Source organism: Borostomias antarcticus (assembly GCF_949987555.1).
Source record: "Borostomias antarcticus genome assembly, chromosome: 4".
NCBI lineage: Eukaryota > Metazoa > Chordata > Actinopteri > Stomiiformes > Stomiidae > Borostomias > Borostomias antarcticus.
The window spans coordinates 33415768-33434812 of record NC_140237.1 but is presented as its reverse complement, the minus strand read 5'-3'; the positions used below and the strand labels follow the sequence as shown (position 1 = coordinate 33434812).

The 19045-nt window shown below is 45.5% G+C and overlaps 1 protein-coding gene across 6 annotated transcripts in view; it reads right to left on the bottom strand.

Annotated features, from left to right (window-relative positions):
• trpm7 (transient receptor potential cation channel, subfamily M, member 7) overlaps positions 1-19045 on the bottom strand; it is a 46329-nt gene that overhangs the window by 24902 nt on the left and 2382 nt on the right. For all 6 annotated transcript variants that reach the window (XM_084436881.1, XM_084436885.1, XM_084436883.1 and 3 more), the window contains exons 2-15: positions 14561-14640; positions 12849-12887; positions 12036-12243; positions 11404-11617; positions 10530-10654; positions 9450-9621; positions 8802-8976; positions 8573-8696; positions 8237-8309; positions 5124-5224; positions 4642-4776; positions 4495-4548; positions 4003-4143; positions 2174-2308 (exon numbers count right to left, since the gene is read on the bottom strand). In XM_084436881.1, coding sequence (XP_084293007.1) covers positions 2174-2308; positions 4003-4143; positions 4495-4548; positions 4642-4776; positions 5124-5224; positions 8237-8309; positions 8573-8696; positions 8802-8976; positions 9450-9621; positions 10530-10654; positions 11404-11617; positions 12036-12243; positions 12849-12887; positions 14561-14640 — 1776 coding nt within the window. The remainder of the gene's footprint in view (positions 1-2173; positions 2309-4002; positions 4144-4494; positions 4549-4641; positions 4777-5123; positions 5225-8236; positions 8310-8572; positions 8697-8801; positions 8977-9449; positions 9622-10529; positions 10655-11403; positions 11618-12035; positions 12244-12848; positions 12888-14560; positions 14641-19045) is intronic.

Here is a 19045-nt window from a genome sequence, read left to right as displayed (position 1 = left end):
TAAAAATATCCAAGAAATGTTTATGGTTGTGTTTCTTCCATTATACATGTAAAGGTTACTTCTTGATGTATTAACATTTCAACAAAGTGTAATATCTACACATCAGACACATTGTCTTGATATGTGTACAGGTCATGTACAGTAACTTGGAAGGTCTTAACACAACACGCAGAGCGCTTTGGACATGTAACTCCCTTATCAAGTAGTCGTTAGTCAGACACATTAAACAGTGATGCTTTCATAACCGTCTCTGAATAATTCCAATGAAGCATTGTGAACCAACATGTGTGTTCCGTCTTTTATGCCTAATTGCAAACTACAATGTCCATTAGGAATGTTCTTTTACTCTAATGACTGGTTTTAGGTATAGTGACATTTGTTCTTTGACTGGGAATACATTACAAGGAATGACACACAAACACCAATTTAATTCAAGAAAATACATTTAATAAAAAATAACAAAAACAATAATGGAACAAGATAAAACTTTTTTTTTTGACTGAGGCTTCTAGAAGCAACATCAGCCGGTCCTCCCTCTCCTTAAACAACCCCCTTTCCTCCCTCCGCTCAGCCTTCATCTCTGCCTTCTCTCTCCCCCATTCAACATCAGCCGGTCCTCCCTCTGGAGGACGGCCAACTCTTCTCTGTTTACGGGGAAGAGAAACACCACGCTGAAAGGCTTGGAGTAAGTTAACTAACGTATGCATTGTTGTTCAGAAGCAATCCAGCGGTCTGTTTACTTTGAATATTGATTTATGTAGGACCTACATCTTAGAAGCTGGGCTGCAGGGGACGACGGAGACAGCCTGGATAAAGCACACAGAGAACCTTGTAGCCATGTACAAGGTGATTTTGATCTACAGGCTACATGATAGCAAATATATTGATAGGGACTCACAGTTTGTATGACACTAGAAAACTTATCTAACCTCATAGGACCTAAAGAGCCCCAGAACTGGGGTCAGCACAGAGGGAGGGGAGGCCACAGCCGCTTCGTGGAAGTGGTACGGGGTCTTGGAAGAGGCGATGGGGGCCACCCATGCAGCCGTCCTCCAGAGGATCATCATCCCTGGTGTGGTCGTTGGTCCCTGTAATACATCCAGAAGTATTATGGGACAATGAATACTAATATATTGATATATGAACAGTTGAACTCGTTTAAATCACGGAATGAACAGACAATTGTTTAAACAACTTCAAGTAACGTTAGGCTCGGTGGCTTAGGTTAGCCATTTAACAACTCATCACAATTTCGACATTTCTTATACATTTCTTAAGCAATCATGGTCATATTACATGGAAATGTTACTCTGTTTGTCTTGATTCTAGCTATAATAACATTTAAGCTATGACATTAATACGTTTTGAGCAAGAGCCGTCTGAACACCTGTAACGTTAGCAGCCTATTAACGTTGGCTGGGCTAGCTAGCTAACGTAACGTCCACCACAGAGATCAATGCAAGCAGCTAGCTATCATGACGTTCTTTTTCGAAATGTCATTTCTACCCCACCTATATACACAAAACTGCATTTGTAGCTCTGTGTCGTTATAACTAAGATATCTGTCCGGAAAAATAATTTTTCCATCGACAAATTAAGTCAATACTTACATTTGAAAACTCCCGCTGCGGTCCCGGAGATCTCTTCGTTCGCCATCTTTTTTTATTTTTCTCACAGCCCAGTGACGTTTCACCTCTCGACTTCCGGAACAGTATGCTCTGGACTATGCTACATTTACGCCCATTTTTTCGCCGATTTCGCCTACTATATAGTACCTACTATATAGTAGGCGAAATACAGTATGCACAGTTTTGATGCAGCATGCTGCATCTCGCCTACTATATAGCAAGTAGTATGCAATTCGGACACGGCCCTAGTCTGTTCAATCATGGATTTGTATGGCTACAAGCATCAGTATGACTGTGTGGTTTACCTTTGGTTTGTAGGGTTGTGTGTGGTTTACCTTTGGTTTGTAGGGTTGTGTGTGGTTTACCTTTGGTTTGTAGGGTTGTGTGTGGTTTACCTTTGGTTTGTAGGGTTGTGTGTGGTTTACCTTTGGTTTGTAGGGTTGTGTGTGGTTTACCTTTGGTTTGTAGGGTTGTGTGTGGTTTACCTTTGGTTTGTAGGGTTGTGTGTGGTTTACCTTTGGTTTGTAGGGTTGTGTGTGCTTTACCTTTGGTTTGTAGGGTTGTGCGGTTTTGATGAAGTGATTGTGCCTCGTCTTCTCCTTCTTGTCTGCCTGGATGCTGAAGGACTCGTGACCCTTCCTCAGGTGAGAACCCGGCCCGGCGGCGTGGCGGCCAGACCGCTGCACACCAGCAGAGAGGGGGGAGGAGTCACAGTCTGGTTAAGTCGTCACAGTTCTGTAATATTAGACATTTACTACCAGAGCAAGGGGATATTCTCTATTCTCCAACTATAACAACGTTGGTTCAAGCCCAGACATATGGAAGTGAGGGTGCACTGTGCAGTCCTGGTGGTCAAACTGCCTAAAAAGATCAAAGGTCAACTTAGGCTGTGGTGATACTGCAGGTTTTTTTTTCTGATCCACTCTGCCTTTTTTCTGTGAAAAGCAACGGGAAGCGGCTGCTCCACAAAACACAACCCCCTCCACCTTTTTTGTTGAAAATAATTAAACTTTCGATTTTTTTTTTCTGAGACAACCAATTACAGCAAATGAGAGGCAAGACGTCACAAAAACAGTCTGTATTTAGCAACAACAACAATAGCAAACATAGGAGTGGAAAGTTGAGAAGTTCACTATTATAATATACATGGTATAGTGTAAACAAGGGGTGCACCTACCTGTAACAACTATTTTTCTAGCGATTAATCTAGCGATTATGTTTTTGATTAGTCAATTAATCTAAACTAATTTAACGATTATTTTAACAATTATTTTTTATCGATCAATTAATAGAACAGTTAATTTACCCCAAATAAATATTAAAAATGTCATTAATATTTCACTATTTTATGCCATTAATATTTTAACATTTTATGCAATCACCTTCTCTTAAAAAAAAAAAAAGTAACAAGAAACAAAAGTAGCTGCACTGTAGGGCATAATAAAAGCTGCAAAAACAATTTAGTTGGCGAATTAATGCTTTAAATCACTAACCCACTTTAGTATAATTTTAGCTCTGTGTGGGTAGGATGGCCAGATTTTCCAGATGTTATTTTACACTGAAACAAAACAGATTTTTAACGACCCAACTGATTAAGCTCTTTCCTCAACATGCCTTTTCTCTTAATCTTAGTGTGCTCAGACTCCCTATGACAACAATGCACAGCAGCCCACAACAGCTGCCGTCATCGACTGACACCTACAGTCAAATCAATGTTTAATCCCCACAGGTCATTTCTATTGCTTGTTTTCTGATTGGATTTGAATATGAATTATTGAATATTAAATATTGAATGTTAATGAAATAATATTTAATGTAGATTAACGTTATGGGATAGAACGTCATTAACGGCTAGTGGCAACGAGAATACTAGGCAGTTGAAAATGGTGCATTTCTCCATGGGTAACAAATGTGATGTGCTTTTGCTAAATGTTTCAAAGATTGCTCATGTTTCCTCGAAAAAGACTGTTTGCACTTTGGAACGAGCAACCAAACTTTTGAGCGTTTCCATTCCCTCCACTTAGAGCAGCAGGGTCTTCTCGCATGTGTGTGTGTGTGTGTGTGTGTGTGGCAGACGGAACTGGTGTTCCGAGACAGAGATGTCTCTTCTGATAATTAAGTCCAGCGAAAATGCCTCCCAGACAAACATCTTAATCTTATTGCAAGTTAAAAACAGGGTTGGAGAGATAAAAGGTGCAAGATAATTGTTTATATAGCCTAAAATAGAAAACGCATTGATGCACGTTTTCATTTTTCGTTGTTATGGAAACAAACGGCACGTCAGGCAGTCCAGATCAGCGGCCAGTGCCCCCCCCCCGTTCCCCCCCCCCCCAAAAAAACCTGCAGTGTGAAAAGGGTCTTAACCCTTCCTTACCCTGCTGTTGCCATGGAGATTGTTGTATATGATCCTGAAGCGTTTCCTAGTGTAGTTGCACCTGTAAGTCCCGCCCATCAGGTACTCGATGACCAGGCCCACGTCGATCAAGGTCATCTTGTAGTTTGGGGGAAGGTTACCCTGTGTGGAATTATCAATAGTGATGTGAGCCGTATGAAGTGACCAATAGGCTCTGTGCACCAGCTTCACTACTTCCTGAAAGTCACTTGGCATCTTTATTTCCTGTCCAATATGATTGGATTAAGTGATTAATCAGGTGTGCGCTGGGTCTGGGTTAGGGTTACACACCTGATTAATTAAGGGCCGCACACCTGATTAATCACTTAATCCAATCATATAGGACAGGAAATAAAGATGCCAAGTGACTTTCAGGAAGTAGTGAAGCTGGTGCACAGAGCCTATAAGAGATACACCAAGTGACCGATAAGAGATCCTTCTTCAACTTTAAGGTGTGGATTTAAGGAGGTCTACCTGTTTGACATCCCTTACGAGGTGGAAGAGAGTTGGATTGGTTGGAGATTGTTTCTGGAGCAGAGAAAAGACAGATATAAAGGTAAGTCATATGGAGGTGTGTGTGTGTGTGTGTGTGTGTTAGTAAGATGTAGGCGTGTGGTTTACCGTGTTGTAGAGCTCCTCCAGCCTTGTGATGGTGAGGAAACGGTGCATGCTCACGCCGTTCTCAATCAGTAGCTTCACAAAGTCCACCCTGTCCATTACCAGAGCATCTAGCATGGCCTGCTCCAGAGAGCCTACCTACACCCCCAGACACACAGCACATCATGATACAACACATCTCTTACCTACCTACACCCACAGACACACAGCACATCATGATACAACACATCTCTTAGCAACTCAGACTGGAGGTAAGCATGCAACATCAGCTAGGATTTCTTAATACACATTTAAACGAGTTATCAGATTAGAGATAAGATAGATATCAGACAAGACAAACAGGACGTTGGCAGCTGACCCGTGGCTTGTCCCCTGTCTCAACTGGCCACCGACACTGGGCACTTGAGGAGGTTATTTTGGGTTAGGCAAACACACCACAAGCTGCTGCCTACACACTCGAACGAGACACACACAAATACACCTACCAGTAACTGCTGTCCATACACAAACACATGGTCCTTGGCGATGTCAACCCTATCCCAGGCCAAAGTCAGGACCAGCTGATCGAACGCAGAGGCGTTAGTGCCTGAAGAGCAGAAAAACACAGCAATTCATTCCCAGGTAGGCTAACCAATATTAACTGTGCATTTTCTCCTAGCTAACCAGAAAGGATTAGAAAGTAATACAGTGATAAAACACTAACACAGTCACACACAGATTATATAGAATGATAGAATACATAGTCTAATCCCAGTTTGGACTACTGTTCACTCCCACATTAATCTGGTTGTTAGTTAAACATGTACTCTCAATGTTCACCAACTCTAATAGACTAGAATAAACTGTTGTGGTGGTCGAGTTTGAAACAGCCAGTCAATGTGGGGGGTAAGCAGATGTATAGATGACTTTATACTCCTGCATTTTCACATTTGTACGAACACAGTCAAACACAACACTACTATCACAGTCAGGGAGGAAGGGTTGTGTATAAATTATGTCCTATTTCAGTCCTTGGGTGGCAACTCAGGTCTTTAAATAGATGTGTTGACTTAAAGTTGCTACACAGAACTTTGCTATAATTCAAACCTTTAGTCTAAGACCTGGATTACACTACTGCGTTTTTGTCAAAAAAAAAGACCTACGTTTGCACCTACGTAGCAATTACACTACCCTGGCCAAAACGAACTTCGAACCTGGAGGCCTTGGGATGCGGCCAGAGCTACGTTTTGGTGCTCAAAATCCAGAGCTGTATACTGTAATGCTGTGTTCACTTCGCATTATAACAATCAAACAGGTTATTTACGAGTTTGAGCTATAGTCAGGCAAAAAACTGCCAAGTGGATAATAACACAGGATTAACTTGAACTATATTCAATGTTTACAGGTTCCCCCCAAAAAGTAGACATTTCAAATCATAACCCAAACAAGAATAGACACTTCAAATAATAATATTCTCTCGTTCAATGAAAAGTAACTGGCAAAAAGTTTAAAAGCTTTCATTGATAATATATGTAAATAAATATATTGATAATATATGCCGCTATAAACGTGGGTTGTTGGCTCGCCAGCTAAGTCTTGTCTTCCTGACCAAATAGCACCTTCATCACACCTGTCTGAACTTCATCACACCTGTCTGAACTTCATCACACCCGTCTGAACGTCCGAGCTCTCCTGCCCGTTTCTTCATGAATAATATTCTCTATTCAATCATCTAATTCAGTCCAAAGGTTACAATATATAGTCCTTATTATCAGTTTGTTTTAAGTCCTTTATCCATTCCCTCATGTTATAGCTCCCATATTATAACAAGACTTGAAAATGACGAGACGCAAGTATGGGTTTGTCAATCCTGACGCAGAAGTTTGTGAAGTTTCTGTAATCATTTAACAATAGCCTAGGAGTTGGTTTGTTTGTGTGTGAGTCAATGATCATAAATCTAAATAGGAATTGGATATGTAGTTTGGATTACTGTAAAAAAAAATAAAAAATGCAGAAGATCTGTGGTGAACCGAGCCTACGGCAGGCTTATCTATGGTAGGCCTACAACGCTGCCCTCACACTCCAGGACTACGTTGGGTGGATGGATGGATGGATGAATTTTGTCCTCTTGGTAAAAGTTGATTGCACTCTAAAAACATGAAAGAATAAAACAAATAAATGCAGCAACACAAAGTAGACGAGAAGATAGTTTGGAAGCAAAGGGAACTGTTTACGAGTTGCAATCATTCATCTCTTACAACAAACAAATAAAATATTGTTATCCCAGCGGCGCGGATTGAGATTGAACAATTAGATTTAAATGAAAGTAGGCCATCTTTTAGGATTAGTCACAAAAAAATAGATTATTTTAAAAGCAGGGAATGCGTACCGGATATGGAACACAAACAGGGAATGTATTCGTTGGTGACGGTTGCCGGTGGTTCAATGGTGGACAGGACAGCTGCATTTTAAACTCTCTACATTCTAGACTATGCTACTAGCCAAGAAAACATTCCCCTTGATTGCTATAGCTCAAACTCATAAATTACCTGTCTGATATGCTCCTTAATGGTGGTGAGTTATGCTTTTTCAGGCGTGTTAGTGTGATAAGAAATTTGAACAGATCATCCACGGATAATCATGGCTCAATTTCCCCGTTCGAAAACGTATCCATGAACAAATGCAGTAGCGCAAATGTAATCCAGGCCTAAGGGTCCCCAGAAATTGTGGCACGCCACGCACACAAGGTTTATGTTCTCCGCATCACACAACCTCATTGGACCACATTTTTCAAACGGCTGTGATTGGCCATCAAGTAGTGCATTTGGTCCCGCCTCCCAGGAACAAAGTATCAAGTTTGTGTGTGACGTGCCCAAAATTGTGACACACAAATATTCAATTTAGCTTCTCGATACCCTGCGTAGCATCTTTAAAATATTCTAATACACTTTTGTAGTCTTCAATCTCTCTATAGAGAATTAGTTACTGGTTTACCAATATAACTATTGGTTTGACAACCAAATATTTGCTCCGTTTTGTAATGTCTGAATTCCTCCAGTTCGTTGACTGACTACCAGTTTCTTCACAGGACCAAACCACTAGCAGGCGTTTACACGGGGGTGGATGGGGTGGACCATTAACACATTCAACAACACAGGTGGGGGAACAGGTGAACGACTGCTCCACACAATGGAATACCTAGAAGCCTCTCCCTCAGAGCTCAGTCTCTCTCTCTCTCTCTCTCTCTCTCAGACAGACTGCAGAAAAAAGAGGGCGAGGAGAGGACAGGGGCTTGAGATGAGAGAGGACTGAGGAGGCTCGTTGGAAGCATGGGGCTCCGAGAACGCAGGTAACATAATCTCTCTGGACGCACAGGAAGGGAGACAGAGGGGAGAGAGGGAGATGGTTCTCACAACATATCCATGTCCGTATGAAAACATCAAATATGAGAACCGTAGCTCAACCCAGGTCCAACCCTCTCAGCAGAACATTTTGTACTCAACCTCTTATCTAGGAAAGAGGCGGAGAGAGATAGACGGGAAAGACGAGACAAAGAATAAGACGGACACTTTCACGGAGAGCGACTGAGAGAAAGAGATGGCCAGAGAGAGGGAGTCACCTTTGAGTAATGCTTTCAGGATGGCCACATCGATGTCCTGGTGGTCCTCTGTGCCGATTTGAAACACAGTGATCTGTCATGCAGAGAGAAACCAAGTCTACATGACAACATGACCGCAAAGGGGATTCTTTGAATGTTAAGACATAACATAATACAATACATTATATGACAGATACAGTACAGATGATACATTGCTTGTTGTGGGTTTTATAACACCATTGTAGCCGATTCGTTCTTTTTTTTATTTTTTTTATTGCTGTGTCAAAATTAACACGCCAATAAATTGATATGATGGGAGTAACTGATATGATGGGGACCATGTAAAAACATCTTTACCAGTTCTTTACTCTTCATGCACTCCATCAGTGTCTGGAACAGGTGGATGGCGTCGCCGTGGCTGAAGTTGAAGGTTTTTTTGATTGTGGCGATGATGTCAGCCTCCACACCATCAGGTAATCCTCTAGGGGATTACAGGAAGTCACCATCAGTGACATAGCAGCAGGTACGAGGCACAAAGGCTCAGTGGCACAGGGGGTGTGTGTGTGTGTGTGTGTGTGTGTCTCACCCTCCCTCCTCCGTCTGCTTGTGGATGTAGGCCAGGATGTCGGCAGCGCGGCCCGTGCCCTCACACACCACCACGGGGACAGGGGGGCTCTCCTGGAGGTAGTCCAACACCGTCGGGATGACGTTGGGACCCCCCTCAAAGATCAGGGCCACCACCGGGACGCCCTGGCCGATTCCTGAAACACACACACACGATAAAAACACACACAGGTGTACCAACTGAGAAAGATGACATCACAGCTCCCATCATGACGCAATGCTTATTAAGAGGTTAGGCACCACTTAGTTACTGCCACACCCTAATAACTGCGGCTGCAAGGGATTGATGATAATAGCTAGTCAGCTGTAATCTCCCTGTTAGCGTGTGTGTGTGTGTGTGTGTGTCTTGTGTGTGTATCCTCTGGAGGTTGATGTGTGTGTGTGTGTGTGTGTGTGTGTGTGTGTGTGTCTTACGTGCGTGTATTCTCTGGAGGTTGATGTGTTGTGTGTGTGTGTGTGTGTGTGTGTGTGTGTGTGCGTGTGTCTTACGTGCGTGTATCCTCTGGAGGTTGATGTGTTGTGTGTGTGTGTGTGTGTGTGTGTGTGTGTGCTTGTGTGTGTGTGTGTGTGTGTGTGTGTGTGCTTGTGTGTGTGTGTGTGTGTGTCTTACGTGCGTGTATCCTCTGGAGGTTGATGTGTTTCTCCAGCTCTCGGCGCAGCTGCACCTCGGCGCCGTATTTCCCCACCGTGCCGTCGTCCACCAGGAGGAAGTGTGAGTGCAGGTTGTTGAGAACGTTGAGCTTGCTGAGCGGGTTGAGCAGAGTCTGGTACGGAGACACCACCTGGGACCGGGGGAACCGGGGGAACCACGCAGAACAGAGGAGAACACAGAACAGAGGAGAACACAACGGAGAACAGAGGAGAACACAACGGAGAACAGAGGAGAACACAGAACAGAGGAGAACAGAGCAGAACACAACAGAGAACAGAGGAGAACACAGGAGAACACAACAGAGAACAGAGGAGAACACAGGAGAACACAACGGAGAACAGAGGAGAACACAGAACAGAGGAGAACAGAGCAGAACACAACAGAGAACAGAGGAGAACACAGAACACAGGAGAACACAACAGAACAGAGGAGAACACAGAAGAGGAGAACAAACAGTTTGAGGCTTGAGAATACAAATGAAGGAGTGTGTAGAAGATGTGAATACGGACGAGAGAGGGATGAGGGATTATAACAGCAGAGGGATAACAGCAGAGGGATGAGGGGTTATAACAGCAGAGGGATAACAGCAGAGGGATGAGGGGTTATGACAGCAAAGGGATGAGGGATTATAACTGCAGAGGGATTATAACAGCAGAGGGATGAGGGGTTATAACAGCAGAGGGATGATGGATTATAGCAGAGGGATGAGGGGTTATGACAGCAAAGGGATGAGGGATTATAACAGCAGAGGGATGAGGGATTATAACAGCAGAGGGATGAGATATTATAACAGCAGAGGGATGAGGGAATGTGCCAGCAGAGGGATGAGGGATTATAACAGCAGAGGGATGAGGGATTATAACAGCAGAGGGATGAGGGATTATAACAGCAGAGGGATGAGGGAATGTGCCAGCAGAGGGATGAGGGATTATAACAGCAGAGGGATGAGGGATTATAACAGCAGAGAGATGAGGGATTATAACAGCAGAGGGATGAGGGAATGTGCCAGCAGAGGTCTGAGCGCCGTGTTAATCTCACATCTCTCCCGATCAGATCGTTCCTGTTCTCGATGACCCCCCAGGGAGCGATCCCGATAGTGCAAATTTTCCGCGAGGATCTGGAACAGTGCTCTTTTAGGGCGTCGCCCACGTGCTTCGCCACACCTGGGAGGCAACAACCAATCAATACCCAACAGAAAACAATCATCTACAACAGAGCCCTTCCATGATTCTGGTAACCGGCCAAATGAACTTGATTGATCCAGTCCTCTGGAGAGAGCTGAGAGGCCATCCCTGCAGCTGGTCTGGAGGGGGGTCATTCAATGGGGTAAACACTAATCTGGTTAATTGACACACTGAGTAATGACTTAAACACTATGATTGTCGTACACACACACACGCGCCACACCTCTGGCTTTTCACAAATACAGATAACCGCCTTTAACCCGGCATTAACTCCTGCTAACCAGGCATTAACTCCTGCTAAGTCAGCAAAGACAATGTGTGTGTGTGTGTGTGTGTGTGTGTGTGTGGGCGTGCGACTGTGTGCGCGTGACTGTGAGTGCGCGCGCGTGCATGTGACTGTGTGCATGTGACTTTGTGTGTGTGTGTGTGCGCGCGCGTGTGACAGTGTGTGTTTGTGTGTGAATGTGACTTAGTGTGTGTGTGTGTGTGTGCGCATGTGACAGTGTGTGTGTGTGCGCATGTGACTTAGTGTGTGTGTGTGTGTGTGTGCGCATGTGACTTAGTGTGTGTGTGTGTGTGTGTGTGTGTGTGTGTGTGTGTGTGTGCGCGCATGTGACAGTGTGTGTGTGTGTGTGTGTGTGTGTGTGTGTGTGCGCGCATGTGACAGTGTGTGTGTGTGTGTGTGTGTGTGTGCGCATGTGACAGTGTGTGTGTGTGTGTGTGTGTACCTGTGTTGACCCCTCCGGTGAGTATCCATGCCCCGGTGGTAACAGCAGCCTTGATGAGGCCCTTGCCCACCACCTGTTTGATGGTGGGGTGCAGCTCGAAGTTCTGGATGCCTCCGTGGACAGAGATGAGGATCTTGGGCAGTTCCATCTGCCATTCCTTCAGCATGAGCCGCAGGACGTTCTCGGGCCGCGTGTCGTAGGACAGACGCACATACTGGACAGAGAGAGACAGGCAAGGGGGGGGGGGGGGGGGGGCGGCGTGAGGAAGCTGACCAACGGACACTTTCACCCGGACATCATCATGAGAGAAACGGCCGTTCGCTTTCCGGAAGGAGGGTTAGCTGAGAGTTTGTTTGTTTTTTTTAAGAGGCGGATTTCCTCAAATTATTACTGAAAGCTACGGTTTACATGTGTAGATAAGATTGTCATTCTTAACTTTTTCTTTGATCTAAACGTTGGATGTGTCTTGGTTTTCAGAATGGGTTTCCTGGGTGATTGATGAGTTTATGAAAGCATGGCTAGACAGATTTCCCATATTACATCTGGCTGCAGACTGGGGCCGAGAGCTAGAAACAGAACACTGCTGGTCCTTTGTTTGTAGTGAAATCAGACATGTCTGAAAGTGTGTGTACCTTGGCTCTGTAGGAGTGGGACCCTCCCTGGAAATTGACGATGCCGTAGGCGTCGGTGGGGCTCTCCTCTGTGTGTTTCTCCACAGACCACTCCTCCAGCTCGGGCAGAGACAGGTTGGGGTTCTCACCCAGCTTCACGTCCGAGTACTTCATGGCCAGGCTGGCCGTGAAGCCGGCGTGCTGCCGTACCAGACGCCCGCAGCAGCACCTGGACGGACACGCGGGGACGGACACGAGAGGGACAGAGACAGCAGGACAGGAGCATGAGGACGCACCTTAGATGAGCAACCAGCTGTCTGTGTATCATCTGTGTGATTCCCAAACCCACTCAGTTCCAGTACAATACGTCAAATTCTGCTACAAAACTATTAATTCTTTAATGCCTACATAATCCTACATGACTTTTGAGAGTGTGAACTAGCCAAAAATGGGTCGGCCAAAACTCCCATCCTCTCTCAAATCACCTCAGGGGTGGATGCGTATCCTGACTCACAAAGGCTGGAAGCTAATTGTTTCCTGAGGACGGGGTGGTGTACAGTTTAAACATTTTCCTCACAGGTTTACCTCACGCCTCCCGGAATCTCAAAGGCTAATCTGTTGTGCATGGCTCCCCTTAGACTTGAGGCAACCAGACTAGGGGGCCCAGGTGGGGTCCAGGTCCGTGTCCCCTGGTGTAACTGTGAGACTAACTAGACTATTCCCTCATCCATACTCCCTCATCCCTCTGCTGTCATAACGCATAACTAACGCATAACTAACGTATAACTAACGCATGTCAGTCTGCGTCTGCCCGGGAAACAGGAAAACACTCACCGCACCAACTGTTGGCAGATCTGACATCCTGGAAGGCATCTGCAAAAATGTAAACACGTTGTTGAGCATAATGTGTAATCAACCCAGTTAACTGACTGGTTCCCTCTTAGCGCCTCATTTCGGGTGTATTCCAACAAATTAAAAACACATATTTAGAGGGGGAAATCGAGCATGGCTTCTTGTTGTCAGGAGGATGTAGGAGGATTATTTGGCCGACTGTCAAAGCCTGCTCTTTTGGGCAGCATGGAAGATGGTCAGGTTGTCCTCAAGAGGGTTATGCAACCGGCCCGATGTGTCCCATTCGCCCCCTCAGTGTCCCACTCAATTTACACCACAGTCTTTCTAGCACACGGGTAAACAGCCTTCTCTTTAGCTACCATTTAACTGTTCTCGGACTGTCAACAGTCTGGAGAAAGTAAATGGAAATGATTGATGTAAAAACACAAAGGAACGAGTAACTCAGTAACAGTGTGAGTTTGTGAGAGAGGAAAGGAAGATTTGATATTCAGATAAAAGTGTAACTAAAAACGACGGAAAGATGGCTAACTCACTGGACATCACAGAACATGCCGTGACAGTGGGGAAACGGAGGTCTGAGAAAGGGTCTTAGATCAGACTGGATCATATATCCCATATAGGTACGTTACCGATCTAGGCTGCTTTATTCTTCCCAACTGGATATGTAGCTACCCGTTTGCTTTCAAAAGAGCTGGTGTGTGTGTGTGTGTGGGGGGGGGGGGTTGTGTGTGTGTGTGTGCAGAGCTGTAAAATAAATGTGATGTGCGTTGAATGACTGCGGCCTTTACATCCTGTACAGGAAGTGCTCTATAGTACAATTCCAGCACTGGCGCACCAAACTCCAGCAGGGTCTTACTGAGGAACTACAGGCCGCGCAGGGGACCTATACAGGTGACCAGGGGACCTATACAGAACATTACTGAGAAACTACAGGCCACACAGGGGACCTATACAGAACATTACTGAGAAACTACAGGCCGCACAGGGGACCTATACAGAACATTACTGAGGAACTACAGGCCGCACAGGGGACCTATACAGGTGACCAGGGGACCTATACAGGTGACCAGGGGACCTATACAGGTGACCAGGGGACCTATACAGAACATTACTGAGAAACTACAGGCCGCACAGGGGACCTATACAGAACATTACTGAGAAACTACAGGCCGCACAGGGGACCTATACAGAACATTACTGAGAAACTACAGGCCGCACAGGGGACCTATACAGAACATTACTGAGAAACTACAGGCCGCACAGGGGACCTATACAGAACATTACTGAGAAACTACAGGCCGCACAGGGGACCTCTACAGAACATTACTAAGAAACTACAGGCCGCACAGGGGACCTATACAGAACATTACTGAGAAACTACAGGCCGCACAGGGGACCTATACAGAACATTACTAAGAAACTCACACAACAGCGTTGTTGTTTTCTGCGTGCTACAGACATTATGCAACATTTCACAGTGGGCACTGCCTCTCACTCGAAGCCTAAATTACAGTAGTAGTTAGACATAAACAATATGATCATGTGGCTACTGGCTTATTGACTGCTGGAGAGTGATAGTTAGGTTTTACCTCGACACACTATATAATTACACCGTTCCACCACCACCACCACCATCACCACCATCACCACCACCACGCAGGCCAACGGTAGCCTGCAGGCACACGAAAACATACCTGTGGGGGTCTTTTGACACTGGAATTATGTACACACATTCCCTCTTGGTGAAAGTGCTTTCTATCCAGGGTTTCTGGGACTGCGGGGAAAAGCAGAGAAGCAATATCAGGAGATATGAACAGCGAATGAAAAATAAAGTCAATAAAGAAAAAGGTTATTCCTAATAAAGTGTGGTAGAATGTCTGAATCATAACTTCACAAGACCACTACGACGCCAGTAGGGTCCTGGCGACCTTTTGTTCCGAGAAACACATCCAAGACAACCAGTGTGGACATCTGGACAAAAAAAAACAAATAGTCTAAATAATCCTAGGAACCCCAGTGTGTTAGCTAGTGCTACTGGGTGAACAGCAACAGCACACAGGCCAGAACTCCCTCCACACAGGGATGGCAGAGCAACAGCAGGGATATAGACCCTGTCACAAGAATTTTCAAATTAGTTTTCCAGCTCTTGATACCTTTTTGTTCCTAAAATGAAGCTCACAGGGCCCCAAGGGATGATTAGCTCTGATAATCCCTCCCCTCACTGGGATTAAAACCTGAAACTCACCCTCAGAACTGCGCTAGACCAACACCACTAATGCCACAGGCCCCATCACCGCAGGCGACTGGGGGATTACGCAACACTGCAAAGCCTCCGCACAGTTCGTGGAGGTTCGCCACAATGGCGCCGCAACAAAAGACACGCGACAAGCCCGAACGACAAAGCGGGTTTCTCTGTCAGGTTAGCCTACTGTGCTGAAAGAGCTGGTGCCTCTGTACCTGAATGTCCTCCTCTTCGTCGCGGTGCTTAAGGGTTTTGTACAGGAACATACCAGGGATCCTTGGCGCATCACCTGCGCCCGCCACACGACCACCACAGACCGCCTCCCTCTCTCTCTCTCTCTCTCTCTAGATCACTGGATCTTCGGCTAGATCCCCCTCACGGTCTCTCCCTGTCTGTCCGCAGCTCTGAGGGGCAGCTGCTGGGATCTCAGAGTCTACGGCCGTGCCGATGCCAGTGAAGCGAAGACGGTCTCTGTTAAAGGCTGAGTGATCAGTGTGCGAGCTACCGAAGCCTCCCAGCTCTGGACACCAGTTAATCTGTAAGAGGCCACGGAGCTGCCTGATGAATGTGTCTAAGAGACACCTAGATATTACAGTGGGTGGGGTGCAGAGAGAGAGAGAGAGAGAGAGAAGGAGAGAGAGAGAGAAAGAGAGACAAGAAAAGGGAAGGGCAGGAGAAAGGGGTAGAGAGGCCTCAGTGATAAATACCCACAGACAAAACACCTGCTGTGACTCATTGGCATTCACAGCCTCCCTCCCAACCCATACCCTCAGTTCACACCAAGGTGTGTGTGTGTGCCAGGGACTCCCAAACTGTTGTGAGGGGTAACCCCACTAGTGAGACTGCCAACTCCATTGTGTTTCCAATGAAACATTTGTTAGAACGGGTTAGGCTTCGTAGGCATAGCACTGATTTGATATTAGACAGTTGCTGACATCATGCATAAAGCCAATGCTTTTACAGTAGTCATTGTTATTATGGCTGGTTGAGTAATATTTCTGCATCATCGTCGCATTTCTTGCAACAACAGCAGAGAGTTAAGAGACAATAGTCATTCAGATAAAGAAATCTCTCTAAGAGACGGTCAAACAGTGATTCAGGTGGATTCATGTCTAAAAGTTTTGTTCGAACAGTTTTGGTCTCTGCTAACCTGTAACCATGGTACCTGAGAATGTCAGACAACAAAGGAATTCAATCCTTTAGCTAAAGCCTCAGCCAGAAAAACGCACGGGCGCACACACTTGCTCTCTCTCTGTTCCTGTAGGAAACAAACCAGCCCACCTTTTCCAGTCCACCAGGATATTAGTGTGTGTGTGTGTGCATGCGCTTTACTATGTTATAAGAATAGTTAAACAGGAACAAGGATCACTTGTCACACAGGGATGGTCCTCTCAAGTTTAAGGTTAATTTTAGGGTCAAACGTTAATCAGGGTTACACTTATGTTTATGGATAAGGGTCAAAGGTTATGTTTAAGGTTTAGGTCTAGGGTTCGATTTAGGTGCTCCCTACAAAGATATAATGTTATCCCAGTATGTGTGTGTGTGTGTGTGTGTGTGTGTGTGTGTGACCAGCATTGACTAAATAAGTAGACAACCTCACTCAGCACTGGTAACTTGTTCTGCCCACTACCACCATTTACTCAGCCCATTTGTATTTCCCACACAGCCATGGAGCCCTGCAGCCCTAGTTAACCTCCCTCACTCCTCTGGCCAAACCTGACGCAATAAGACTGAGATTACATCTGGCTCCTTGGCTCTCCCTCACATTAGCGCTGGGGGACGACTGGGATAACATCAGAACGGGGGGTAGTAGCCTGCCTAGTTGTGTTCTATGTTTTACACCCAAACAGGCAATACTCCGACATCAAAACACACACCGGCAAAAAGGCCCAGGCGTCTGGCGCGAGATAAGGGAAGGTTAGAACCCAGGGGTGAAAATTAACTTTTTGGCTCACGGTGAGTCACCTGCCAAGGGGACTCTAGATGAAAAAATCTACCGGCCAAGTATTTTTTTTTTATTTTTTTTTCAGATAGCCTTCCAAAATCTAGTCGCCAATTGGAAATTTTACCTGCATTTGGCCGGTGGCAGGTGTTAATGCCCCCGAGAGGAAAGAAAGAGGATCATCTACTAGTTTCCTCCCAGTTTAAGTCTGAAAGGACACAGTGAGAACGGAGGCTGAGGAGATTAGAGTTGTTAGCGACATACTTAGGCTATACAATTTTAATTTGTTTTATTGTCATGCAGTTTACTAGGAATTCGCTTTTGGTCGTGATGCATAACATGGAGACAACATTGGACAGGGTGCAGGGACGAGACAGGACAGTGCAAAGAGCAAGTACTATATACACTAATGATCACTAATTATCTATTCCAAACAGTAATACTTAGGCCTTTCTGTATCCAACTATCTGAGCAATAATAATTCTTTAGTACAATTATGGGCTAACTTGGCAATGTATCATCCAATGTGTCAGAGTAGCCCATGGATAATTCAATTTATGATTAAATCAATGACAGAACAAAATAAAAACTGTTGACACTGGTCTATTACAGCTGAATAAATCTATGCCTACTGCATCAATTGCAATTAAACTCACTGACATCACTTGAAAGGACTATGGCACAGAAGAGTCTATTTAGATTAGGATCATTACTGGGTAACATTGCCATTTACTCTAGCCTACTGTATGACCCTGTGCTGTCCCTGGTGTTACTATAGCCTACTGTATGACCCTGTGCTGTCCCTGGTGTTACTATAGCCTACTGTATGACCCTGTGCTGTCCCTGGTGTTACTATAGCCTACTGTATGACCCTGTGCTGTCCCTGGTGTTAGCTGAGCTAAGGAATGAGGACTGGAGCTGGTTCAGTAGGGGCTCATGTGAAAATGTCACAGGACAACAGTGTGATGAGCAGTTCTCCCACTCCGACGCCCACTTGTGCCCTTTAGGACATGGGCTACACTGCAGCTCCTCACGCCGAGACTAGCATTACGGCCGGAGTCAGTCCACCAAGGACAGCATCCACTAATAGCCTAGCAAAATCACACAGTAGTCCTGTGACATAAACAAACAATGTGGCATATTATGCTTTTTCCTTTAACATCTGGCACTAACAAGATATGCGGGCAGATGGACCCCCCAGGCAGAGGCAGGACAGCGGAGGAGCGGCAGGACGTCCACCCATATTATGACCGGCTGCTTCTCAACTTCAGCCAGTAAAACTGCAGTAACGGAAGCAGCCGAGTCAGAATCGCTGGATGTTTCTGTTACACGGCTGCTATTGTCCATAACAAACACCCGATATGGGACAAAAGACTCTTTTTGCATAATTAATGCGGTAGTCCTGTATCCTACGCAGTCCTTCTCCCTCAGCCCTGAGATCTGCACTGGAGCCGGAGCGGTATGGTTCTCTGGGGGCCGTGCAGCCACATGAGAATTACGGGGGTGCGTGCCATGCCTTCCAATAAAACAACAAACAAACAGTCACTGGGTTTCTTCCCTTTCGCCCTGCTGGAAAAGCCTTATCTGCTTGACCTGGTGCAGGGAGGCTTGGCACAAACACTACAGTGGAACAAACACACTAGATCACAGGGTGGCACTCGACACAGCGACATTCTGGCAGACAGAGCAGGAACAGACAACACAGCTGGAGCACATAGGCCGAGCCAGTGAGACATGCTCTCCAAATAGACAATGAGCTCCTCCATCCAGAGCCCAGACCACACTGCAGTGTAGATTAAATGTCTTGAGTCAATGTTGTACATTGTGACTGATGATAGCACTGCATTGTGACTGATGATAGCACAAGTAGACCATGTTATGTAATCTACATGAGCATTGTTTCAGTCCTCCTCCAGCCCCAGGGCTTCTAGCAACAGCAGCCATGTCCCTTAGCAGCAGGGGTAAGCTGGGGCATGTGACTGGATAAGACTAGTA